Source organism: Strix aluco, chromosome 28 (genome assembly GCF_031877795.1).
Source record: "Strix aluco isolate bStrAlu1 chromosome 28, bStrAlu1.hap1, whole genome shotgun sequence".
NCBI lineage: Eukaryota > Metazoa > Chordata > Aves > Strigiformes > Strigidae > Strix > Strix aluco.
This window is the reverse complement of record NC_133958.1, coordinates 3,818,672-3,844,538: the sequence shown is the minus strand read 5'-3', so window position 1 is coordinate 3,844,538 and position 25,867 is coordinate 3,818,672. Positions and strand designations below refer to the sequence as shown.

General features: G+C 40.9%; 1 protein-coding gene across 6 annotated transcripts in view; it reads left to right on the top strand.

Moving 5' to 3' along the window:
• Nucleotides 1-4,367: 4,367 nt before the first annotated feature.
• The window catches only part of PPP2R2A (protein phosphatase 2 regulatory subunit Balpha), a 39,073-nt gene continuing 17,573 nt past the window's right edge, over nucleotides 4,368-25,867 (top strand). The window contains exons 1-4 of one of the 6 annotated variants that reach the window (XM_074808319.1): nucleotides 4,368-4,553; nucleotides 5,462-5,502; nucleotides 7,050-7,124; nucleotides 17,719-17,802. In XM_074808319.1, the coding sequence (XP_074664420.1) occupies nucleotides 17,796-17,802 (7 nt within the window). In that variant the 5' untranslated portion in view covers nucleotides 4,368-4,553; nucleotides 5,462-5,502; nucleotides 7,050-7,124; nucleotides 17,719-17,795. Of the gene's footprint in view, nucleotides 4,554-5,461; nucleotides 5,503-6,344; nucleotides 6,397-7,049; nucleotides 7,125-13,220; nucleotides 13,267-17,718; nucleotides 17,803-25,867 lie in introns of those variants that run through there. The other 5 variants (XM_074808315.1, XM_074808314.1, XM_074808317.1 and 2 more) reach the window with 5 other exon arrangements.

The following is a 25,867-nucleotide window of genomic DNA, read 5'->3' as shown; positions in this document are numbered from 1 at the left end:
TAGTTCTCTTAGTGTTCAGTTGGACTCATTCTGCCATAGAACTAACTACAGTTCGTGAAAAATGTAGTGGGAGACTTAAAAATAATAACATAATTTTGCTATGCATCTCAAGTTATCCCTCTTTTCTTAACTTTTAACCCCAAAATACTGGGACATCTCTTACCCTTCCAAACAAGCCCTCCTAGTTGAAAAATACTTGTTTTCCTCCCCCAAACAGGTGCTTCCTGACTACCTCTAAGACCTTTTTTTCTTCTTTTCCAGAAGCCTTGTTTTCTCTGTATGCTTGCATGTATTTTTGCACTTGCTTTAAAATAAAACTGCCAAAACGCAGGTGCATGAATCCTGTACAAATTGTGCTTAAATAGTCTATTAAACTAGTATTTTGCAAATTGTGGTTTCAATCATTGTAATTTAGATCTGCTCTAAACAAATCATCTTCGGAGCTGGTTTTAAACCTGTCTTGCAAACTACTACTTTAATGAACATATGAAATTCTTTCCAAGCCTAATTAGCTTTTTTGTTTGCTTGCACCAGGCTAAAGTTAAGAAAAAAAGCGTTAGTAATTTCTGAAAGAAAATGTTGAGGCTTCGCCTTGTAATACCAGAGCTTTAATCCAATGAACTTTATACTTTTGAGATGACACAAGCTGTTTGTTTACCAGAAGTAGTGAGCGTAAGTTTGCTCAGTGATGAGTAGTTTGGGGCGTTTGGTTACAGAACCATTAGATAGTACTGTTACAGTGTCTTGTTTGGGAAATGACTCTCTAGAAAATTGCTGGCAGTGGCAAAGGGAAAAGAAAGTTATGTACCATCCTCTTCTGCTTTTTATTATTAATACTTAAACTGCCCAGTGACTGAGCAGGGGAGGGTGACACTTTATGTCACTTCTGAGTATTCCCCCAACAGTGCAGATGCTCAGAACTCCTAGAAACTTTAATTGCATATTTACCCTTTCCAAAAATAAAAACTAGTGACTTTGGTGGAACTGCTCTGGTGAAGTAAGGTGCAGTATATGTCTTCGTAGTGTTCAAGTTTAGGATAGCAAGGCAGGAACTGGAAATGCTTCAACCTTGGTTTTAGCTGAAAATCTCTGGCCACTGGCAGTTGGGGCTTTACAGGTGGGACCTGGTTAAAATGAACTCGGGCTGAGTAAAGCCTGACTGTCAGAAAAAGCAAATGGAAGTTCTGCATCTCCACAGAAGACTTCCTGGCACGGCAGCTGGCACACTGCAGGTGGCATTAGGGGCCCACCTGCTTGAGTGGGGCTGGCGTTGATGTAACGTGAAGAGATCAGATGGGTCAGGGCTTGCACCACGTGCAGTTCACCCTGTGTGAGTTTACCTGAAACTCGCTGCAGAATCAGGGTCTGCCTGACCTTTTGCTAAGCGTGAACTTCCATGTGGCAGTATTAAGATGTGACTCAGCACTGTTTTGATAATGGTTGTTAATTAAGTGGCTACATACGTAGAGACAATTATGTGAAATTAAGAATGGGGAAACACGGGGTGAATATTAGCAAACATTTTCTAGGAGCGGAGGCTGCTAGGCTGTGAAACGCTCTCCCAAAAGGCAATGGAAAACTCTTGCTGAGACACTTCAAGCTAGACAGAATGAAGTACAGAAGAGAACGCTGTAGGGAATTATATTGCCCTGATGTTAACCTGCATGTGACCTCAGATGGCTCAGCTATTACTAAATTCCAGTGATAATTTTGGTGATAATTACTCCCTTTATTCCTAAACGGATTTGTTGTAATTCATTACAGTCCTGTCTAACGGGTCAAATTACTGGGAAACTAAAGCAGATGCAAAATGAGTTGCTGACAGAGTTCTTTTCTGAGGCCTTAGCGGTTTGATCAGTGATTTGACATTAATATACATATTTTTTATGGGCTGCCAGTCATATTTTATATTTTGATTTTCAAGTTGTTCTAACTTCTACAGCTCCTGATTTATGCTGCTGTGAACCGACCACTCTGTATGTAGTTCACTGGCCTTTAACAAATACAACCAGAAATGCTTTTCTGTGGATCTTTGTCCCTATATGTCCCTCCCATTTCCTGGAGATGTTCTTTAGTCTGAGCTGAAGGGGTTTGTCTGTAGTGTAAGAATTAGTAATTAAAGCATAATCAGAATAGAGAAACGTTCATGGAAGCTTTATGCTGTTGGTGGTTGTGTACAAATTTAACATAATACAGTTACTATCCTCCCCAGAGCACCTGAACAAATGCTTAAACTCCAGTGAAATCAAAAGGGCGTAAGTATGTGCTTATAAACTTTGAATCAGCAAAATGCGCTCTTGCTAATTTGCACTAACAATTCATGCTCGTGTGAATACTTGTGTTGTCTGAATTAACAAGCAAGTGAACACCCAAGCAAAGACTGTGATTCTCAAGATGTCTTACTAATTACCCTGGCTGTGATTTAATGTTAATTATTTATTATACTTCATTATAGTCTGTACCTTAGTTCAAAACAAAAACCTGAAATGTTGGAATTATGATCCATCCTTCTGGCATCATGATATTAAATCTCTTCTAAGAGGGATTTTGTTTTAATTATAAGGTATATACTAAAGCTTCATTAATTTATATTACAGGGCTAATTGCAGGTCTTTTTGCCTCTTTTTTAGCAACAGAAGTTCATGAGACAATGCTCATTCTGCTATGAGGGCCAGATTCTGAAGTAATTGTACAGAAGGCAATGGGTAAATTGGACTTTATTTGCAAATTTTCCTGCAGGACAGTTCTGTTTAGGGTTGAAAAGGAGGTTTTTAAAGAAACATGAACAAAGAGGAATGCCAGTTTTCATTCTGAGTTTGGTATTGACTAGACATGGCCACAAATTTGTAGAATTGAATGAATTGGTTCTTGAACTCTGGGAAACATGGACCTGGGTGTTAAGAGAAGGACCTTAATGCTGTAGTGATCCAAAAAGAGCCTGTCTTGATTGTGAATGTTTTCAAACTTGCAGTGTGTTTGCTTTTAGATTTTTTGGATTGCTCCCAAAATGGACTAAGCAAAATACTTGGTTCCAGGTATTCTCAAATTTAGGTGGGTTGCAGTTCTTTAGAATGCCCCGTATGTGTTGAGTGCTCTTTCAAACATCATTGTTGTTTCCAAGATTGACTTTATTTGCATGTGCAATCTTTATCAGGGATGGAGAGATCAATCTGCATTTGTCCAAAGCAGCCTATCATCCGGGCCAGCCGTGGGTTTCTGGTGTTCACTCCTGAACACACTGACTGTGTGTTTGTTTAGAGGTGTTCCGTTCCCACAGTTCTGCGTTTTGTGCTGTACTTGAGTAGGAATTCAATGGCCTTCCATTTAAGAAAAGCAGCCTCTTAGGTGTTTTGAGCTGGACGTGCAAAAATAGCGTACGTGATGACTTAGGAAACTTGTTTCAAGGCACATTGCGAGTTTGTGGCAGTGCTGGGATTGCAGGATGAGCTCATGAATCTCAAAGTGAAATCTGGATTAGCAAGCTTTACCCAGCCTGAGAAGAAAGAAAACGTTTGCACAAACATCTGTGAAGGGAAACTGATGACTTTCACAAGATCTTAAATAGATTGTACTGAATCAATTACCCAAGTCCTGTATGTTAACTACAGCTGAGACTTTAACTGGGACCCAGTGAGCTAAAAAGGAGCCTTCCTCCTTTCTGAGCCAGCAGGAGTTGTGCCAAGCTGGGCTCGGCTGGAAGCCTTTCTTTGTAGATCTTGCTGGCTGTCAGTGTGAAAGGTGGATGGAGGCTAAAAATGGCTCAGAAGCATGGCTGGTGTATGCAGGGAATAGCAATGAGAACGGCAAAGTCGCGCTTGGGTTCTCCAGCGAAATGAGAGCCCAAGCCTGCAGACATTATGGAAAGCCTCCAAGAGGGTGGAAAATGTGCATCAAACAGGTTCTGTGGCTACGGCGAGGAAGTGCTGCATGAGGAAATGGCAGGAGAAGGAAGTGAGGGAGCGGAGGAAAGTTTTAAAAAAAAAAAAAACCAAAAACACCAAACCAAACGACGATAAGCAAAGGGGAGACTCGGGGAATGAGCGAAATAAAGGGCGAGCCTGCCGAGCGGGGGGGGACGGCGCCATGGGGCGCTGGGAGGAGGCCCGCCCTGCAGGGACAAGCCCCCGGGAACGGCCCGGCGCGGCGGCTGCCACCACCCGAGCGTGGAGGGGCCGCGGGCCAGCGCCCGCCCGCCGCCATACCTCCCCCCCCCGCGCCATGCCGCCCGGCCCGGCCCGGCCCTACGGGGGGCGGTGAGGGCCCCGCCGCGCCGCCCCGCCCTCCCCGGAGCGCCGCCCCGCCCGCCGCCCCCCCCGCCGGGTGACGTCACCCCCAGCTCGGCCGGCGCCATTTTGAAAGTGGAGCGTTTGGGGGGGGGCCGGAGCGAGGCGCGGAGCGGGGGCAGCCCCAGGAGCGGAGCCGGCCGCACCCCCGCCGCCATCCGCCGCCATCCGCCCGCCGCCACCGCCCCCCGCCCGGCACCGGCGGCCCCGCCGCGCAGCGCCGAGACCGCCCGACCCGCCGCGGCCGCTATCGCGAGCCCAACATGGCAGGTAAGGGCAGGCTGCCCCGCGGGGCACCGGCCGCTGCCGCCGCCGCCGGGCGGGGGGCGCAGGTGAGGCTGCGGCAGCGGCCTGCCGGGCGGGCGGCGGGGGCTGCCGGCCGGGAGCAGCGGCCAACGCCGGCCCCGAGCCCCGGCTCGCCGGGGTTCGCCGCTCCCCAGCCCGCGGAGCGCCTCGCAGCCCGCCGCTGCCTTTCCCGAGCGGTGGCTGCCGGCGTGCCGGCTGCCCCTGCCTCGCTCGCTCCCGCGGCCCCGCTCTCCCATTCCGCCTCGCCTGCGCGTTCCTGATTTATTTCCCCCCCCCCTTCTGGGAAATCGTGCTTTCCTCCCACCCACTCCTTCTTCCTTTCCCTCCCTTATCGGGGTGGGGGGGGAAAGGCATGGAAGAAGCAAGGTGGAGGGGCTTCGAGGGGGGAAGCGGTGTGTTTTGAAGTTCAGTATGCAGGAGGCTTGCAGACAGGGTGGGTCTGTTGCCTTTTTTCTGTTTTTTTCCCCCCTGCAGGCCTTTTGTATTTGTATACGTGCTTTTATGTTGCATTTATTTCTCAGGTGGAGTTAGTGAGGACTGTGCAGAGAAGTGCTGCTGTGCATGCAGAGGTGTTCCAGGGTGCAGACGTGCTTGTGTCGAGAGTACAATTGCACCCTTCTGTAGGGTGCAGCTTTTAAGCGTCTGCAAATGAGAGTTAAATTGGGTGCAGGATGTAATTAAATAATACAGGTCTTACTGTGTCTTCTTTCTCATTCCTTCCTGTGCCTGCTCCCCATTTTGCATCCTAAAGCGCTCTTGGTAGGCTAGAAGTGTGTATGCATGAGATATCTTTTTCTTCTTACTTTTTCTTGCGATTTCTTCATTTGGAAATATATTCATCCCCCTCCTCTGCAACTGAATTGGCTTTTCAGCGCTTTGCGTTTGGAGGAGCAAGCATCAGAGGCTGTATTAGGTTTGTGCTTTGCCTTTTTCCCCTACACCATATGCCCATGATCCACCCTACTCTTTTTTGTTTTAGTTGGGGAGGGGGGAAATGCCAACTTCTACCTAGTAAATTGTCTGAAAAATAGAATTTCAGCCTTAAGTAGAAAGAGCAGTGATTTTTTTTTTTTTTTTTTTTTTTTACAAGCTGTCCCCTTTAAAGGTTTCCATAGTGCCAGCTGCTAAATGACAAATGGTTGGAGAGAGGAAAGAAAATGGGTTGTAGGGGTTTTGGGGAATGGTGGAGATGTGTGTGGCAAACCTGTCCAGTGTATCTGCAAAAAGCATTTTGACGTCTCTTGTGTAGATGGATGCTGGTACCTGCCTTCACCTTGTCAGGTTCTGTAGCTCGCATGTCTTGTAATCCCTCAGAAAAGAAATGAAGGCAAGCAACAAATGCAAACCGGACTCTGATAGTATTCCAGCCCTTCTCTTAACATTCTGAGACACTTGATCTTTTTTGGGAAGATTATTTTGGGACTTCTGGTTTCTTTGACTTTTCCCCTCCTTAACTTAGCGTAGAAGAGAGATGTAGTCCTTTCTGTATTCTTTGTTATCCCAAAAGCCGTAACAGAGCTCTGGATTAATGTGTAAATGCCATCTGTTGCTCAGCCTGTTTGAATTGTGTTGAGGAAAAGTTCCATTTTGACAGTGGCTTTAAAAAAAAAAAAAAAAAAAAAAGAGGCAAGCCCATTTCAGTCTCTTCCTGTATGTACTCAGCCCTGCCGTGATTTGCTCAGAATGAAATGCAAAAGAAATGGGTGGTGATTTTTTGGTGTGTTTTGGTGGCAGGGTTCAAATGAATCACTGCCTTCCGCCGAGGCAGTAATGTTCCTGAAGTTTTCTCTTCGATCCGTTTTCTATGGTAGTAGAACTTGTTAACATCAGATTGCTTGTTTGCTTTTTCTGCTCGGATTTACTGCTTTTTTTAAGGCTGATAATTGCTTTCATTACTTCTGCGAAGAGACTCTAAAATTGTGGTAAAATTTTTTTTCTTTAGCCTTTTAGCATGTAGGTTCAGTTCAGTGTTTTTGTAAAAGAAGGAAATGAATAGCATGCTTGGTTTATATTGATTGAAAGACTGAAATTTTCCGAAAACGTGCAGCTTTTTCTGACCGTTGCTGTTTAAGGGGGGTGTGTGTGTTTGTAGAGGGTTCTGACTTCTAAAGTAGGAAGAAGCTTCGTGTGAAAGGAGACGTTCATGCACCCTCGTTGTAAATGCGCAGTTAAAGTTCGCAGTAGCAGCGTTCCAGCGAGCTTTGGTGGTGGAGGCTCTTACACCGTTACTGCTTACCCTCACCGTGTTTTTGACAAACGTTGCATTGAACGCTGGCAAACCACTAATGACAAAAACAATATCGGTAAAGGAAAAAGGTGGGGAGGGGCAATTTGTAATTGTGTGGCCAGCATTGCTGAGGAAGTAGGCGTGTACAACGTTGTCTGAAATTTTCAATTGGTAACTATTGTGTGCTCTTTGTTACTGTGGGGGGGTCTCATTTTTTTGATTGTGTTTTTTAGGAGCTGGAGGAGGAAATGACATTCAGTGGTGTTTTTCTCAGGTGAAAGGCGCTGTAGATGATGATGTAGCAGAAGGTAAGAGCAATATTTTTTCCTGAATGTTTTCTGACTTCTTAGCTACCCCTTCGGTAGGGAGATGTGAATGCAATCTTGCTAAAATATCTCGGTGTTGCTGTATGCAACTTGAGCAAAGCAAACAGACATTTAATGTTCAGATACCCAGATTCAGGATTAAACTATGGTTTGAGAGTACTGTTCAGCACACTTTTAAGAAGGGCTAAATTCAGGCTTCTTAAATATTTTGCTGGAATTGTTTTCCAAGCTTGTTTAAGATCTTCCTGTCGCTCAGCTTCTGATTTGTGTTTTTTCCTAATCTGCAAAATGGGGAATGTGATACTTGCATTCCACAGGGAGGTGTTGTGAGAATTAATTAATGTTTGTACTCTTTGAAGATCTAAGTACTAGATAAAGATCAAGTAATTTTTCCAACCTTTCCAGCTTCTGTTACCCAGAAGAGGAAGAAATCTGAATATTTGTGTATGCTTACTTATTAAGTAAAGAAGGTTTTTTTGTTTGAAATAATACTGTAAATTGCCTGAAACTTCTCTAAGCTGGCAGTGACAAATGTCATCTTACACTAAGATGGCTGCCTCTGACTGTGACTGCAAAAAATGTACTTGTTATTTTTTTTTTTACTTGGATTGGGGGTCGCTTAGAGGAATCATACTTTCTCTGTGCTGCTCAATCGCTGTGCTAGAGAGCAAAATTTCTTCTGCGATCTTTTTTGAGGAGAGTCCCACTGATTTCTAAATTTCTTCTGCTGTAAAGTCCTGTTTGCACAACACAGCCTGTAAGATCATGAGTTAAAATTTTTCTTTGGCAAGCAGTTGGCCTTGTTGCTTGTGTAATTCCTAGGGTTTTTTTCTTTTTTTACGTATCTTGGATACTGTGACTTACAAGTGAGGTTACTGTTGTACTTAGAAAAGCGGTAGCTACAGTTTCTATTACTTTCCCCTTTCGTATGTGGTTCAAATTAACTTCCAAAGGCCAAAAAATCAGTATAAACATAAGTGATTTGTTCTTATTTATTAGCTCCAACATGGTGCAAATGATGCACTTTGAAAAACTCCTGTTATTTACAGGTTGAAAGATGGCTTTTGGAACCAAGAAAGCAGTAACAATTTTTTTAAACTTTAATTTTAAATTCTTCAGGAAGTGTATTTTAAAGCTTGAACGCAAAACTGCTGTTGAATGTAGTATAATTTTTTCCCTGGCAGACTTTAAATTCTGTAACCTTTATTTTAATTACATCTCAAGCTAAATCCTTAATTAAGTACAAATATTGAAGGAGTTGTGGTTGTGTGGCAGGTGCTTGCAAATAATTCTTCATTAAAATAGACATGTTGATGTGTGTAATAGTAACGCACTTATATATATATAATGTATGGTAAAGTGGCTTTTATAGGGATCTGGAAGTGCAGAAGTCAGGAAATAGTCTGTTCTTAGCTTCCTTAGCTGTTCTGAAGTATTGTACTTCGTGTTACAAAAGATGACTTGCTAGCCTTATGCTTCCTGACAGGCTGGCAGCTGTACTGTGTGTTGCTGGAGTCATAGTGGGTGGAGTTCAGGGAAGCCTTCCCTGTAAGTGAAATAACTAGCTTCGGTTTCAGCACGCCGGTCAGGATGGTTTCCAAAAAATTGTAATAATGTCCATTTTTGATTTTATCGATTTTTGTGACCCAAAGAGCAAAGAGGTTTCCTTTCATTGTTAGCTGTAGCTGACTTAGGATGAGTCTTGAGGTGCAAACCCCAGAGCCCTGGTATACTGCAAGGTGTCCTGAAATTTAAATGCCTGGAGAGAAGTCCCAAGGTTGGTGTTATACTTGGTTGTAAAGAATTTCTTGAGCTGAAATTCTCTCCTCTTCCTGCATATTTGGCTCCCACAATTCATGCTGGAAATTGTTGAAAGCCAGCTGTCTGATCGAAGTGGAAGTTTAGCTTCCATGCAGTCCTTCGAGTTCTTGTTTTGCTTGGTAATGTCTCCCTGTGATACTCTTGGAAGGTTTAATAACGTATGAAACTTGTTGCGTTTTTCCTTTTATTTGCTATATTTTTGGTGTTAAGGTTCGCTTCAGTGAAACGGAGCCTTGTGTGGTTCTTGCAAACAGTGGAACAGCAGCTTTGCATGCTTCTGGTCCTCCTTCAGAATACTCAAGGAGAAGTTGACCGTGGCTCTAAGTGTAGCCTGAGGACCTTTTTCCCTCCCTGCCCTTCTCTCTGCTTTCTTGTGGCAGGCATCATGGTGAAAGCTAAAGAAAACCTTGCTGCCTGAAACAGAAATGATTGTTTAACCACTGTGGTCTGCAAGCTGACAAGTGTGGGCTCTAATCATGTCTGTGACTGAGGACAGTACCAATTTGTGCCTAAGGTGTGGATTTTTGTTTTTGGAATGGCTTTAGAGCTCAAATTCCAAAAACTAACTTTTGTTGTGGAATGCTGAAACTTCACTAAAAATAAGGTCAGGAAAAGCAAGCCTGAAAGAAATGGGAGGTTTCACTTTCTGTTTTCTTCCTGTTCATAATAGTGTTGCAATATTTATATTGGAAAGCTAGCCTGAACTAAACTAGTAGGAGAAACCAAGAAAACTGCATCCATTAAATTGCATTAATCAGTAGAATGCAAAACCAGTGGTCTCTCTGCGATGTTGCCTGTGAAACAGACCAATGGAGAATAACATTTTTAAGACAGTAATAGTGGCAGCAACTTCAAAAAGCTTGCTAAGAATGCTAGTATGTAGCTTCCAGTATGTTTGAGGTCAGATCTGACCTCATAACCTTCAAATAATATGTATAACCTATAATTCTTTAGATACTTAGGCTAGAATGGCTGTCTATTACTAAGTCAATATTTGGTGGCTTTGATGGCTGAAACATGAACTCTGATACATACAGGTTTTAATTTTCTGGCTTTCTAAGCACTGTGTGATAGATGGATGTGACTGTTTCTGTTAGAGCTAATGAGGGTGGAAGGGAAAGAAGGGAAAGCTGTTACTGGCTTGAGGAAGGAAGATGGCAGTGAGTTTATACCTGGGGCCTGCCTGTGTCCTTCTGCTGTGGCAAAGCTTTTCTAGCTTGTGTGTGGATGTGTGAGGAGCAGAGAACTGGCCTCTCTTCTCTCGGTATCTATGGAATTTATTCTTGGTTGTAAGCTGTGGCCTGGCCCTATCAGATCACAAAGTTAAGCACAGAAATCGGGTTATAAATGGAAATCAGTGTCAGCTTCATTATAACTGGGGTCCTTAATTTTAACTGTTGGCAAAAGCTTGCCTTTTTGTGATTTAGCAAGCCATTGCATAAGGGCAAGGATGTTGTACCTTGTGCTGCCTGTTTCTGAAATAGCTGATTCTTTGCTCAACAGAAGTTCTCCTCCCTTCTTAATTTTATATTTGTTTTGCTGGACCCCAATCCTATGACATATCTGTGTTCAACTTATTCTGTGTACTCTGGAGAATCCAGAGCCAGGCCATTAGATTAGGCAGGACTTCTCCAGTGGAGAACACAGAGTCACTGTCTTTGAGAAGTTCAATGACCAGGTTATCCAAAGCATCTGTAATGCATGGGGTTTTTTTCTGTATGCCATCACTGTTTCAGTGCAAGTAAGACTTAACTGTCCAGAAATACTTGAGAGCAGGCATTACCATGTTTTCTTAGTGGATATTTCCTTTATGAGAATGATTATAGAAAGGATTAAAAAGATTTTCTGCAGCAGTTCCATTGTTTTGGGACTTGTTTCTACTCTTCTGCTGTTAGGTTCTCCAAGATGTGGCATAATGGCAACTCCAGTTGGAAACAACTAAGGCTTGTGAGTTTAAACTGTCTCAGAAAACTAGACACTTGCTTAATGGAATGAGTTTGTACTTCAGAACAAATTAAGTCAAATTTGTTTAATTACTTGGCAGAAGGAAAAGAGTCAAGCTGCTGTATCTAAATGTTCTTTCAACTGTAATCCAAAGACATGTAGAAGTCTGATAGTCTGGGTCGGGAGGCTGGGAGCCAGGAATTTAGGTCCTAAGCTTTAACCCTGAGTGATTACACTCATCTTTGACAAGTCGTTTAACTATTTTGTGCCTGAATTGTCTCTGAAAGAAGCACTGGAGTATCTCCTGTGGGTGCTGATGCTTAACCATTCTGTGCTGCTTTGTTAATAATCTATGACTTGTTTTATGTTTCCTCTTTTATAGCCAAAACATTGCTGTAGTCTGTTTCAGTTTGTGCAGATGATGAACAGATGAAGTCTCTTACATTGCTATCCCTAGCCAGCTCCTGTGTGTGGTCACAGATATAAACAAGATTTGACTTCTCCCTTGTTCAGGAATGCTTTCTGTATTTGATTCTAGGTATGTTAAATCTTTCAAGTGTAGTTTCATGTTTATTTTTGGCAGACATCAAAGTTGTGGGACAGCTATGGGAACTGTTCAGTAGTGGTAGTTTGTCTTCAGTGCACAAAAATAGTTACCTTGGAGTAAGGAAAACTGAGGCCAGGAATGAGGACTGCTGTAAAACGTAGTTTACCATGGTCTGGAGTTCACCATCTTCTCTTGCCTTACCAGAAAACTTTCTCGTTGTCAAGTAGCATGTCTCTGTAATGGTGGATTAGAGCTGCTGAGCCTCCTTCAGAAAGCTGGTTAACTCTGTCCTACCAGGCTGTTACTCCCGGTGGCACATCTGGTTCTGTAGGGCCTACCAACAACTGCCTGATGGGGGCCTGTGCCTTGTAGATGGAGAGGTGTTGCTGGGAACAGTTGGGATGAAGGGCTTCTAGCAAGCTGTGTTTGTAGGCAGAAGTCACAGAAGAGAAACAGTGGCATTATTGTAGAAGTCACTGGTGGGGTTATTTAATGGGAACTGATGGAATAGGAGGGGAGGAAAGATTCTCAGAGGAAAGTAGCAAAGGTGTGAGAGGTTGCGATAATAACGCTAAAGATCGGGGTATAGTTGTGGGAGGGAACTTAATTTGTTTTTTTGAGGGCTGTGGTTATGTTCTGTATGCTCATAAGGCAACATCAGTTGGAAGGAGCAAGGACTAGTAATAGGTTTGTTTTTAAGGGGTAGTTTGAAATATGCTGTAGATAAATAGAAAGACCCAGGGTTATAGCCCTACTCTGTATTCCTAAGTCTGCGTCTGTATTTTAGCTTTTTTATCTTCACCCATTTGTAGAATGTCTGTATCTAGAGAGAGAAATAGGCTACTGTGCTCTAGGAACTGCTGGTCTAGATTGACTAAAGCATGCATTTAAAGTGTGAAGTCCCCCAAAACAAAGAGCATTTAGCAAACAGCTAAATAGTAAGTGGCTGTTTGGCTCCTAGAAGTAATTCAGTACTCTCTCTTGACATGGGTTTGGTAGCTAGGGTGCTTCAGCTTGTCAGTCATGCTGACCAGTATTGTTCTGTTAATTCTGTGATGCTTTGCTGTTCTTGGAATCTTTTTGGTTTAAATTAAAAGTTAGTTGGAAAAAGGAGGGAGTTTTTCGTATGGCAGTTACAGTGATCAAGCAGTCAGACTCCAACAGTACAAACGAAGGCAACTTGGCTATCAGTGGCAGTCCTGGTGGATTACAGCTCTTGATAAGCTTTGTGAAACTTCATAGCTTTTAATTTTGAAGGTGCTACCTAAATGATTCTGGTTTGGATATTTCTACCCTGGAAATGGGTTTCTGTGGTAGCTGTAGCTTCATAGAACATGTTTGGAAGAACTAAAATGAAGAGTAAAACTCCCAAGTGGGTGCAATGCTGAAGTAAGAGTTAAGAGCTGGGTGTTCTAGCTGTATTGTCTGCTTTTTTTTTCCCCTCTTCTTTCTGTTCCCTTCTGACTTGCCTATTTAGGCCATGGCTACATGTTTGGCAGCATTTCTGCTTAAAGAGGCACTCCTTCCCACTTTGCTGGCACAAGTGTTCATGTAACTGCACAATGAACTTGTTTGGGAGGCTGATCCAGCTCAAAAGTACTTAAAATTGTGGTTTTGACTGGATTATTTTTCAGCTGAATTGAACCCTGATCTGGTTCTCAGTGCTCTGGGTGTGCTTGTGCCAGCATGGTGTGGAGTGGTCGGGTGGCTCAAAGGAACACAACTCTGGAAGAGGTTTGGTCTCTTTATAGGACTTTATGTGCAGTCAGCGCAAGACCCTGATGATCTCTAAGTGCTGTTCTACTACAAATGGTAAAACCAGGTTAAGGCTACCATTTGTTCTTTTCTCTTTAGGAAACACTGTGCTCCCAAAGCAATTTTGTTAGTGTAAGATGCTTTTATAACTGCCTTAAGGGTATTTTCCAGACCTTTTTTCATGTTTTCAATGCTCTATAATATGCAGTATCCATAACTATGTCTACAATATTTGTAGTGTGGAGTGAAAAGTTTTGCAGAATAAGTTGGTGTTCAGTAATTGAGTGAAACGGAGGTTTACCCTTCTAAAGAAATAATTGAAATGAAAATGGTTGAAATGAATGAAAAGTCTTGACATAGGTGGGCACTTATGTTGTGAATGCAGATGGAGACAACAGTTACCATTTTTCTATGAAATAATAGGAGAGAAATATGGGAAGTATGATACTAGATCCAAACCAATTTAGAATAATCTCTTTCAAGAAGCAGTGGTAGGTCTTCTAGTCAAAATAATTACATCTGGACAGTTTTCTAGATATTAAACAAGTAGAAAATATGTAATTATAGCTTTGTTATATTGCTTTATAGCTCAGTTATGCTCTTACAGCACGCACTAGCTAAATGCTACTTTTGTAGGATTAGTAGGTAAGCAAGCTGGAAATAGAAAGGATGTTGTCATTCTTTTATGCGGTTACATGAGATAGGGGAAGCCTAAAGAGGTGTCTTAAGAGGTAAAGTACTGATATTTTGTGTGTGTTTGTGTGCACTTGTTCATGATTTTGTATAGCAGGGCTTCCTTTCTTGAATATACTGTTGCTCACTTTCTGGCTCCCCAAACAGGACTGCTTCAGGACATTGCTCTGGGCAGCAGGTAGTGTTGGTCTTGCTTTGTTCTCTTCTGCAACTGGAAGGTTTTGGGTTGTTACTTTTGCCTTTAAAATGAAGACGCTGGCTAATGAGACATCAGGTACTGCTACTGTGAGTTGACAATATTACTGAAAAATAATAATTTGAGGTTCTGTGCATGACTAATTCAGTTACAGAAACAGAAGTGGCTGTAAGCACCTCTCTCCTCTCTTCTAACTTATCATGCTTTTGTTAAGCACTGAAGGAGAAATTATTAATTTGGTCAGCCATTCTTTATAAAAATGTATTTTCCTCTTGGCGATCCACAAGTGATAGCACCATTAAGAAAACCAGCATATTTAGGTCACATGTTAAACCCCTGAGGCAGTTACGCTTGCATCTAATTTTGGAAGAAAATTTTAGGGTCAGGAAAAGAGGTTTTAAAAGAGTTGTGTTGTAAGAAAGATGGATTTCCCAGGTATGTAGGATGCATTTTGTGTGGAAATGTTTCTCTTTGCGTTTTCAATTGCAGTTCTTAAATTAATGCTCTGGGAATAATGTGATATCTAAACACACACAGTTGGCACTCTCTGTTTTTGAGAACTTGAGAAAAGATAATTGCATATATTCAGGAACAGTTAAGGTAATTGAGACTTCAGACTACAGTTGCTTATTTAAAATTTGGAGTAATTTCTAATATATTCTTGTCTGTTAAAAGCTAGTAGCTGTATTTTCCTTTTTTCCTGATGAATATAAAAAATATTCCAGGGACCATTCTTTGATTCTAGAAGTAGTGATTTCAGCTGGCCTTTCTGCTGTTAACAGAAGGTTAGAAGGGAATTTGCAGAAATTGGCCTACATGTGTTTGTGTATAGTGCTTATAAATGTAGTCTGAAGGACTTAATGTTTTCAAGTAACTTAAAATTTTAAAGTAAATTGGTCCAGCAGACAAGAACTACATACTGAAACAAATCTTTAGCATCCACTTATATATATAATAAATATATATACATAAAATAAATATATAGTGATTCTCAAAGACACTGGTCTGAGAGTTCCTGGAGTTTTTTCCAATGGAATTATATAACAAAAACCTAACTTCTCAGGTACTGTTCTTGGTGCATTGTGTGAGGATTCAGTTATAGAAATATTGGAGATAATTAAAAAAAAAATGGATTGTATTTTAATAACTGCCCTGTTAAGCTGCTTTTGGAGTGAAGTGTGGCCTTGGTATGGAAAGAGGAATTACAATTCAAATTGCATACTGACTTGCCTGCAGGTTTGTTGTCACCTCAGGTAGCTGCTGCTTCTGCAAGAGGTTGTCCTTCCTTGCACCTTTACCCCTTACTGCTTTGAGCCGACACAGATGTTCACTTAGCCGCGGAGTCATCGCTTTGGGAAACGGACCTGAAAGAAAATTACATGTCTTGGACTAATTGCTGTCAGATTAGTTTTATCCTGAGTTAGCTTCCGCAGATTGTAACAAATATTTGTGGTGGAATAGGTGGTGGTGGTACAGGAATGGGACAAGAGATGAGAGGTGACGGGATGGATTGCTTCCCATGGAGATAACGGTAGTGGTTGTAAGGCAATGTCTGCAAGTATGGCATTGGGAGCAACTGGCTCAGCCTCTTCCTCAGCCTTTTGGTGCTTGTTTGTAGAGTGCCTTTCGTATGGAAAACACTATTCAGTGAATTGAGATTCATATTTGAGGACATCTCTTCTAAAAGGTAAACAAGAACAAACAGCAATTGAAGTTGAAGCCCACAAACTTTTTCATTATATAGTGTGTCAGTGAGGAAATGGCACTGCTTTATAGAGGTGATAGTGAAACGTTCGTAAGCTATTTTAGTGGTTAGTGGAATGTGGAACTGGCAGGAATGGCTTTTTGACCAAAACTTTAAAACTTTCTATATAGTCCTTCTGCCTCTTGTCAGTCAGTTCTTACCACAGCTTCATATTTTTGGTGTTGGTGTTTTTTGGTTTGGTTGTTTTGGTTGTTTTTTTTTTTTTTTAGCTGAGTTTTACTTTGTTTTCAAGAAATATCCAGGATCTTTCATTTTACTCCAGACCCTTTTGGAAATGATAACCCACTCTTGAAAGTGTTGGGGGCTGGTAACATACTAGTTCTGTTACTGGAGCAGAACACATGCTGTGCTTAACCCAGCAATTTTGTCTCTGATGATATTTAGATGCCTCAGAGGAAGAGTGCAGTAGGAAGACAGAGCATTTAAGACAAAACAAAACAAACCCACTCAGAGATTCTGCGCGTCAGGTTGTTGACTCCCTGGAGCTAGTGGATTCTTTTCCTTGATTTGACCTGTAGAAGCTCATACCAAATCGGGGCATAACAGACATCCGCTTGTTTCTGTAGCATTCTCATCTTTCTGCTGTTTCTGAAAATCAGGGGTGTATGTTCTAAGTTGTCATCTAAAACTGTGCTACTAGGTCAGCTCTCTGTGTCGCTCAGTGTTCCTGCACAAGGGTTATTAAGCATGTACGTTGTTTGAAAAAGTGACACGACCAAGTGATTGCATCCTGTTGTAGGAGCAGTTCTGGCTTAATCTCTCCTTCTTGCTGGTTGCCACAATTTTGAAGAAGTCAGCAAGAGAAGATCATGTACACAGCCCTCTCTGGTCTTGTAAGCTTGTTTATGTATACGTTGCAATTATTTTTCCAGAAGTTTTGTAACTTCTGGAACTTCTTTTGTAACTTCAATTATGTAACATTCAACTGGAAGTTGTTTGGCACCTTCCAATTCATGTTCTTTCTAACCAGTGTCTTTTGACTGAGGCTTAAGTTTCTTACGGAGCTGTTATTACTCTTACTTTTTACCAAGTTTGAAGTTGAGATTTAAACTTTATTATCAGGGGACGGGACAACAAAAGAGGACTAGAAATGGAGATAACTGAAAACAATCATTAGAGTTGTTTCATCTGGAAGGTCACTAAGTCATTTTAACCCCTCCATGCTTTGTTTTCCCTATCTGTAAGATTAGTGTCTCTGTTTTCCAAAATGAAGTTCCAAAACTTTTAAAAGTTATCACAAGGAACTTTGAGATCCTTGCAGGACAGCAATGACTACTAAATACTCCTATCTTGTTTTCAGCTCTTACACAACTCTTCCAAAATACAATGAAAAGGTCCTAATCTATAAATAGAGAAGGTGAGAGGTGTAAAATAATTAACTTAAAAATAAAGGTAAGTATTTTGCTCAGGTTAGTAGACTCTGTATATTTAAGATGTGTTGTAAATGTCTGAGTTAGAGTTGTCAAGATTTGTAGGTTCCATTTTGCATCATTTAGAGAAGTGAGTGTTAACAATCCCTGAAAGTCCAGACCAGAAACTAGTATTGGCCTCTGTTTAATAAAAAAAATTTTTATGAAGCTGAGGTATGTATGCTTGGGCCAGAATAGAAACGCATGAAAATACTTGCCAAGTTGGGGGGGTGGGGGGAAGAAGCAGCAACTAGTAAAGGGAAGACTATTTTTTTCAGGTTCCAAGTGCCACTTCAAAATGCATTAGGTATTAAAATGAACTGATGAAGGAGAGAATGTCCATGGTGAGTGAAGTACGCAGAAATTTTTATTCCACGGTCACTTAATAGTCAGAACTGTGTATTCATCTCTGCTGGAAACTTCAGTTGTACTTGTGACCTTCACAGGCACTGTGCTCTCCGGCAAGCTGCCTGAAATTCATCTAGTGAGTGTGCCTGCCTCCCTCCCCTCTCTCCCTTCTGCTATGGTAGGTAAGAGTGATTTTTGCTTTCATTTTCCTTCCTTAGAAGGAGGCACTTTGCACGTTGTCTGAGGTACAATGGTCTCTTGCATTCTACACGTGAAGATTAAAAGCCTTGCAAATTTTTGGCCTTAGCTTTTGCACCTGAAATAAAAGCTTTGGTCAAAGAATGTATCCCAAGAGTCTGAAACAACATGATAGCTTCTGGGAGTTGTTTTTTATATCTAGAGCAGAAATGCACACCAAGTCACAGAATTCTAGTAGCTGATTTTGAAAGGCATTGCCAAACTATGATATTTTTCTAAAATACTGCTACTGATTTTTTAACTTGGCTGTATATGTTTTGGAATGGCTTCAGCAAAAAGAGAACATGAAGATATACCAGTGCTCTTAGTCTGTAGCGTTCTTGGTGACAAGAAAGGCATTGCCTGAAGGCTTCTGTTATGTACATGCAAAACAATAGCACAGTATGTTATTTCCAAATATATTGTTATTTGCAAACAGAAAACTAACCACTGGCTTTTCTGTGCTGTGCAGCCTATTGAAATTCTGGCTGTGATTCCAGCAGAGATTTTTCCATAAATAGCTCCGTACTATAGAACACAAACAAGCCCCTGAAAAGATCTAAAGTAAGGTCTTCTGAGGGGACTGTTCAGCCTCGGTTATTAGTGTGTACTTCGGTGTAGATACTGCAGTGGATGTGAGGGGTGGTTCTGTAGTTTGAGGTGGGGGGGCTGTCGGCAGAAATTGAGAAGTGAATAGTTACTGATTCAAATTCGTTTCAAGGACTCATGAATTGCTTGGCTTGAGTGTAGGAAAAAATAATAAAAATGAACAAATGTAAGCAGAAGCAGGTATGTTTTCCTTTTAGTATTGAAGTTTGTTTTTTTTAAATAAAAGTCATTAGGTAATGACTTTAGGCATTAGGTAATAGTTCAAGTAAGTACAACTTGAAATAGAAATTATTCTTTCAATGAACAGACATACAAATTAAAGCATCCTTTTAAAATATTTACAGATTGGATGTTTGGTTATGTGAATTAATACACAGCTAAGTTTGTAGTGCAGGTTTTCTAGTGCTGTGTAGGTGAACATCCTCTTGAATAAGTAATACAGGGACAACTTCTATGTAGATATCTTCAGTTATAATCGGTATAAGCTATCTTGAGTAAGGTAATTTGTAGTCTTGAGGAGAAGCTTGTAAACATTTTGTGAATTAGAAGAAGAGGTAAATACTTCTGTGTTTTGCCCAGGTCACAGGGCTGATTTTCTGCTAGTCCTGTTGCTCGTAAATATTTTTTTAACAAAGCAGAAATCAGCTTTTAAAGGGAATCAGCATGAAAATAACTTTGGCATTTGTGAAATCCGTTCTCTGAGTGGTAGAGTCTTCAGTGTCCTTCTCAGCCCCTGGTTATCAAGCAAATGTGTTTCATCTGTCACAACAGGCTGAGGATGGTATCACAGAGGGTAGGGCTGACAGGACCTTGGGAGCTTGTTAGTACGTTCTCTAAATGCAAATCTTTCAACTATACCTATTACCCCTGTTGGACGTTTATTAAGAAACCTTCATCTGTGGTGATTCTACAGTCTCAGAAGCATGTATTTGAGAGCTTAGCTACCCATAGTCTCGAATGACTTATTTCATAATGTCTAAAATCACTTGGTGAAGGAGCACCTAAAACTTCTGTGTGGGGATTGCACAGTGTTCTTCAATGGAAATTAGCCCTGATACCCGTACAAGGCAGTGACTTCACACAATTCACTGGATATAATGTGGTGGGAAGAACAGCTTAACTGCTGACACCTTTTTTTTCTTTTTTAAAGCCTAGATGGTGTTTCTGACTGTGTTGAGATTTTTTTTTTTTTGTTCCATAATTTTTTTTTCTGCATTCCTCCTAGACATATTGAGAACAGATCCCTAAGAAAATGGAAGTATAAATAAAACAGCTAGGCAATACAGCAAAGCACTTCTGCTACCAAAGGATAATTAGCCCCATTTTAGAAAGTAGATACATTGCTAACATGTTTATCACACTGAGAAGAAATAAAACTTGAATAAAACTTAGTTCAATTCTTTTAATGCATTTTGGGGAATCCTCATACTATGTATAACTTGGATTTCATAGCGTGTCTAATGAGAATTATGGAGCACTTCTGTAAGCATTATGTATAAACCCTGAAGGAGCCTGGGGAGTGTGTAGGTCTGCGACTTCACTCTAAGAATACAGGTTTTCCAGCGAGCAGTGGCTTGAGATGGAGTTCTGGTCTCCTGAATAGCTCTGCTATGGTTAATAGGATGTCCTTTATCTGCAGGTCAGCAAGAATGTTTTCAGAGAGGTCAGAAATGGCAGCGCTGTTCTCCTCTGAGTAGAGGCTATTTAATTTCTCTGTTCCAGCATAAAGTTTATTCTGGAAAATCAGTAAACCTGAATTTTTGTCCTTGGCAGTGCTAAAATTGAGATGTTACTTTCCTTGGAGATTAGATATGCAGAAACAGTTTTGCTGTAGCTTTATTAATGACATGTTGTAAAGTAAAACTCTGCAGGCAGAAAATATGTTGGAACAAGTCTCGTACCAGAGCACTAGGGCTAGATAAATGCTGTATTAGAGCAGAAATAATAAAATCTGTTATCTGTAAGCCTTTTTGTCTCAATTCTCCTTGTTATTGCTCAGTAAGTTCCTCAGTTTTGTGAGTGATAGTGACAGAAGGTTCAGGCACCTAAAGGGGATCTTATATGAAGCAATTGCGGGCATGAAGTTAGTTCCTGCTGGAGTTAATTTTGTTCCCCTATAATTAGATATGTATAATCTGTATGCAATTGTACAAAGGACAAAAATGATGAGTAACTTTCCAAGTAACCCTAACCCTAATTCTACACAATACAAATATAACTTAACCCTTTTGACATCTTTGTCCAGGAAGACCTCTCATAAATCAGTGTAGGTTTTGCTGGCTGAACTGTGTTTCTGTAACGGAAATGTAACTAGTATGGATTGTGTCTTGTACTACTTAGTACAATTACTTTGTTTACAGGGATCATGTATGGTTGAAAGGCACAATCCCTGTGACAGCAGATGTTTGAAACAGGAAAATTCGAAGAGGAGGAAGCCCTTTTTCTTTCTTGTGTCATTTAGTCAGGTTATCACCATGTCTGCAGTAATACTTAAAGTGCTTCCTTTATACTGTAAACAGTAGAAGCAGACAACACGAACACTGCCAGTTTCCCTCTTCAAGCAAACCATAGACTTTATATTCTACTGGGTTTACATATTAGCTAAGATTTCACTTGGGGATTTAAAACAACCCAAGTTGTTTTTAGGTAGAGTTTTATTGCTACAGCACCAAAGAACATGTGTTTGTTTTCAATTTTTTTAGTGTATTTAAGCCACTCAGGAAGGCGTGGTTATATGACTGTTCTGGGCTGTTACGAACTTTGTTGCCAGAATTCTGTGGCACTTGATCAAAGCCTGAGGTTTTGGGCTTCTTTGCATCGAAGCAGGGACACTTGATTTTTCCAGGTTAAGCGTAACTGATGTGTGCTATGACAAGAGCAGGACACAAGCATACCTAGGCGAGGTATCTAAAATGCCAGATGGCTTTTTATTTAGTAGATGAGGCTTTCAAAATGTCTAAGTTAAGAATTATAATGCATTTAGGTTTTTAAAGACAGATGTTGCTTAGGCAGTTTGTTCTCTACTTCATGTTTCTGTTCTTTTTGTTGTATTTCACATCAAAAACATCCTTTCTGACAGTGTTAGATTGCAACTTAACTTGGGGGTGCATAGCCTCTGGAGGTGATGTTACCCAGAAGCTGTAAACTACTGTTCACAATCTTTTTTTGATAATCCTAACATTGAGTGAAGAGGAGTTTTCATTGCAATTGAAAGGGGATCAATGCAAAACTAGATGTGACACATCCTGAGTAGGAGGACCACTCTTCCCCTTTCCCCACCTGAAAATAGGTTTAAGCTTCATAGGTTGGAAGCTCTCAGTAGCGAATTTTGTGGTGTTCAGAAAACTGAACCCCACAATAGCTTTCACATTGAACAACTGGCTGGTATTTAAAAATGTCTGAATGCTGGATTTGCTGTTGATTACTTTTTTTGTTTAAAAACCGAACAGTTGTGCTGTTTGGAGGGAGAGAAACTTGTGGACAGACTTGAACTTTGGTTGGTTTTATTCTATAATATTGCAGTGGCTGCAAAGAACAGGCTCAAGGAGAAGCTGTGACCTTTAACTGCTTGTTCCTAGTTGTGAATAAATGTTGTAGTTCCACAACCTGTAAGATTATTCACCCGCCTTTCTAAGGTTATTTAAGACTGGTACCAGGAGTGGGTCTGAATTTCTGCCACTTATGCCTCTTATGTTTATGATATTAATAAACTGGTGTCAAATGTCCTGGGAACGGGTGATGCAGGTTGAAAGACCTTTGTTTCAGCCAACAATAGACCTGAATTAGTGTGAATAGGAAAAGCAAATAGGCACTTCCTGTCATATTTTAAGGAATACTTGAGTTTGGGGAAGCATGTCTATTAAGAGATTTAAACTAAATGCTCATCATTTTCTTTCTGTCTCTAATAAAATGTTCCCAGTGTATGTATGCATGTGTGTTAGTCTTTCTAAATACTCTTGTAGTACTAATAAGGTAAAATTCCATTCATTTGAATAGATTTTTTTTTTTTAGGATATTCTTCAGGGGAAAACTCTAAACCTATGTAATGAAGATCTGAAGAGAGGAATTGTCTTGGTTGTTGCATTCCTAACTAGGTTTGTTCCTCAAGTTAAAACTTAGAGCCCTCTTGCAAAGACTAGAAACTATTTGAGTAAGAAAGATCTGGGTGATGCTTCAGACCACCTTGAGGTTCATCTGCCTTTCATAGGGTATTGGAAAAGTCCAGAACAATACTATTTGTGGTTTCAAGGCAGAGGATGCCTTTAGAGACTCAAGGAATTCTTGTCAGGTATTAAATAATCCCTTATTATTGAGTTTGAGGTATTTTCAGGCTGATCTAGCTTGTGTTGAGTTGAAAAATGGCTGTCTTGAACTGGTAATGTCTCCATTTAGCCGTTACATGCATATTGAATTATTTGGGTAGCGGTAGTCTTCCGGAGTTGTGGAGGACTGTAAGAAGCTTCACCACTGCCCCCCCCTCAATTCCAGGATGGGAAGGATCACAGGATAGATCAGCTTAAGCATATGTCTAAAATACACCCTCAGAGGTCCTAGTAATATGTAGGTGAGGGCAGCTCCCACAGGACTTGGAAACTGCACTGATAAGGCTACAACTAATGTTTTGCTAGTTCCACAGCATGTTAAGTTTTCTACATCAACTAATGCTGGAGCGAAGTGAACCTTATTAGTTAAATACACAGTGCTGAAGTGTGGGCAGCCAAATCAGTAGTAGTTTTTCTGTGGCGTTTCAATCGGGGCTGATCTCTTGTAAATGTATTTAGCTTCCCGCTTCTCTGAATGCGATTAGACTGACTGCTCCTTCCTCTGTGCTCTCAGCTGGATGATGTCTAGCTTAGGGGTGGACAAGGTACGGGGAACTCGGTTGGTTTGCAGCTTCTTGTGAACTAAAGATATTGCTGTGGTCAATTTATTCTCATTCACCTGGTGGAAGAAGGGAATTTGCCTGTTGGTTTTCTATGCGTGTGTTCTGAAAGGAACTGCAGTAATGTCTTAAGGTTTAAAAATAGAAAGTAATTAATCAGGGTGATGAGGGTTAATGATTTCTATCCAAACAGCTTTACATTTGTTTATATATAGAGAGCATTCTTCTGTCTGCCATTGTTATGAGTTTAATATGAGAGGATTTTTCACAGTAATTTTTGAAGCACTTTGTTAATAACTGAGGGTTTAAAAAAACCAAACCCAAAACTCTTTAATTCTCTCATCAGATGAAATGGTTTCAAGGCACCAGTTCAGGATTGTTTTCAGCTAACATCTACTAGCCCTAGTGTTTTTTTTTCCTCTGTAGGTTCACAATGAAGTTTGCATAAAAGGAATTATAGAATGCAGTGCCAGATTTGGTGAGCAGAAATAAAACCTCTATGGTGAGATATAGCCCAGTGGTTACAGTGATGGTGGTACAGGTATTGCTTCACCAGTTCATGGTGGATCAGAGTTTTAAACTAATTTAAGATGTAAAAGTTCGTTCCCAAAGCTCATACTAATTTTTAATGTGAATGCTTTAGCTCCTTTCACAAAGATGAATCTTTAAAGCAATTTTATATCATTTTAAGTGGTAGGAAGCATGGACCAATCAGTTCACGTTGGTGTATGACACATCTGTTTTCAGAGTGCTTTGACTTGCCACTGTTTGTCATCTCTGTTTTTCTGTATGCCACCACAGGTGTCTTGGAGACACGTACTGGAGACTTTGAATTTCCTACTATAGATGGAGGCAGGAAGCCAGTGGTCTGAGGTTTAAATCAATTTCCTTTCTGTTCTAGCAATGCCAATTCTGACCTTGTTTAGGGAACTGTTGTAAGTGTCAGCTTGTGGAGAGTGTGTACATATAGACAGAAATGCAGAAATTGCATTTTGGTTGTCGGCTCGACAGCCTTTTGCAAATACAACTGTTTTGTCTGGAGATGTGGTTGCTCCTGAGTGTGTTCCTTGCCCCGCCCCCTTATCAGATTTGCTTATCTAATGCCTTGAGTTCAGTCTTAATGAACTCTGTTAGCAAAAACCAAGCTGCTTAATGTAACTGAAATGTGTTTGGGATCATTGACAGAAGTTCAAGGTGGTGGGTAATGTCTGAAGGTGGTGATTAGTGTTCCCTGTAGTGATTCCTGGTACTTCTGAAAGTTGCCGTTGTGTTAGCAGGCTTGCTTGTGGGCCTCTTGCCTAGGTCTGAAAAGGGACCATGGGGCAAACTAGTGGTACATTTGATGATGGAAACTTGACCTGAATGGAGATGTCAGAGCTTACTGATGTTGGCCCACAAACAGCAGTTGCCCAGTGCGGCACAGCAATTGTTTACCAAACACAAGAATTAAAATGTTCGGTATGCTACTCCCTAGGCAGCTTGGGTTGTAAGATTGAACATAGAGTGTGCTGTCTATGAGTTGTGTTTCAGTGAGGAAGCTGCTTTGATATCCCGGTTAACTTAAGATCACGTAAAGATTTCTGAATGAGTAAAGATGGGAGGCACTGTGTTTTGGTAGATAGTGATTCTGTTCCCTGCTTTACTATTACCTTGGTAAAATATTTCATCTGCATATTTGTTATTATTGCAACTTGTAAAGGGTTTTGGGAGTCACTTCTATTTCAGTTCTGTTCTCTGCCGTTCTAATGCCATCTTCTCACTATTGCTTTGCAGACAGGAGCAGCTTCTGTCGCGTAGGGCAGATGCATTTGGAGTTGTTTTCTTCTCTGAGCACTGAGCCTAGTAAAGCTATTTAGGAGACTTACTAGCCTTCCATAAAACCAAAGGCAACAAGACTAAGGCTGGTATCTCTGTATTATTTCAGTGGAAGGGAAGTTTGCTGCTCAGTAACCATTGTGTTTTCGAAGAAGTCCCGAGGCTTAACTAAAATAGTTGTTTGCATAAATCCACAAAACCACAGAATAACATTGTTTTGAGCTTAGTACCTAAGTTGTGTTCTCTCTAGACTATCGAAGAACACGCTCTAAATGCATCTGTAAATTCTAAGCCATCCTAATATGTGTGTAGCCTATGAAATAGTTGTCTTACAGTCCTGGTTCCTTCCCTTAGCTTGTATCGTTCCTGCCTCCATTAAAGCAACTGAATTCAAGCTCCTACTTCTGAAGGCTGATGATAACAGAGTTCTTACTGTCACTGCTAGTGTGTCGATGTGACAGCATAAAGCGTGATCTCGGAAGGATGCGGTGTACTAAAGGATACTGTGTGAGCCACGCTTTGCCATTAAGAGTAGAGCCCTGCTTACCTGTCAAGCCCACTGTGAACTGAATCAGAGTTGCAAGGTAGGCATCGGTCATGTTAATGTAACTTAGGAAGCTGCAGGAAAAAGCTTTGTCAAGAGAGGTCTACCCTTTATTTTAGGGAACTGAACAGAAAGTTAAAAATAAGGTGTGTAATAATGA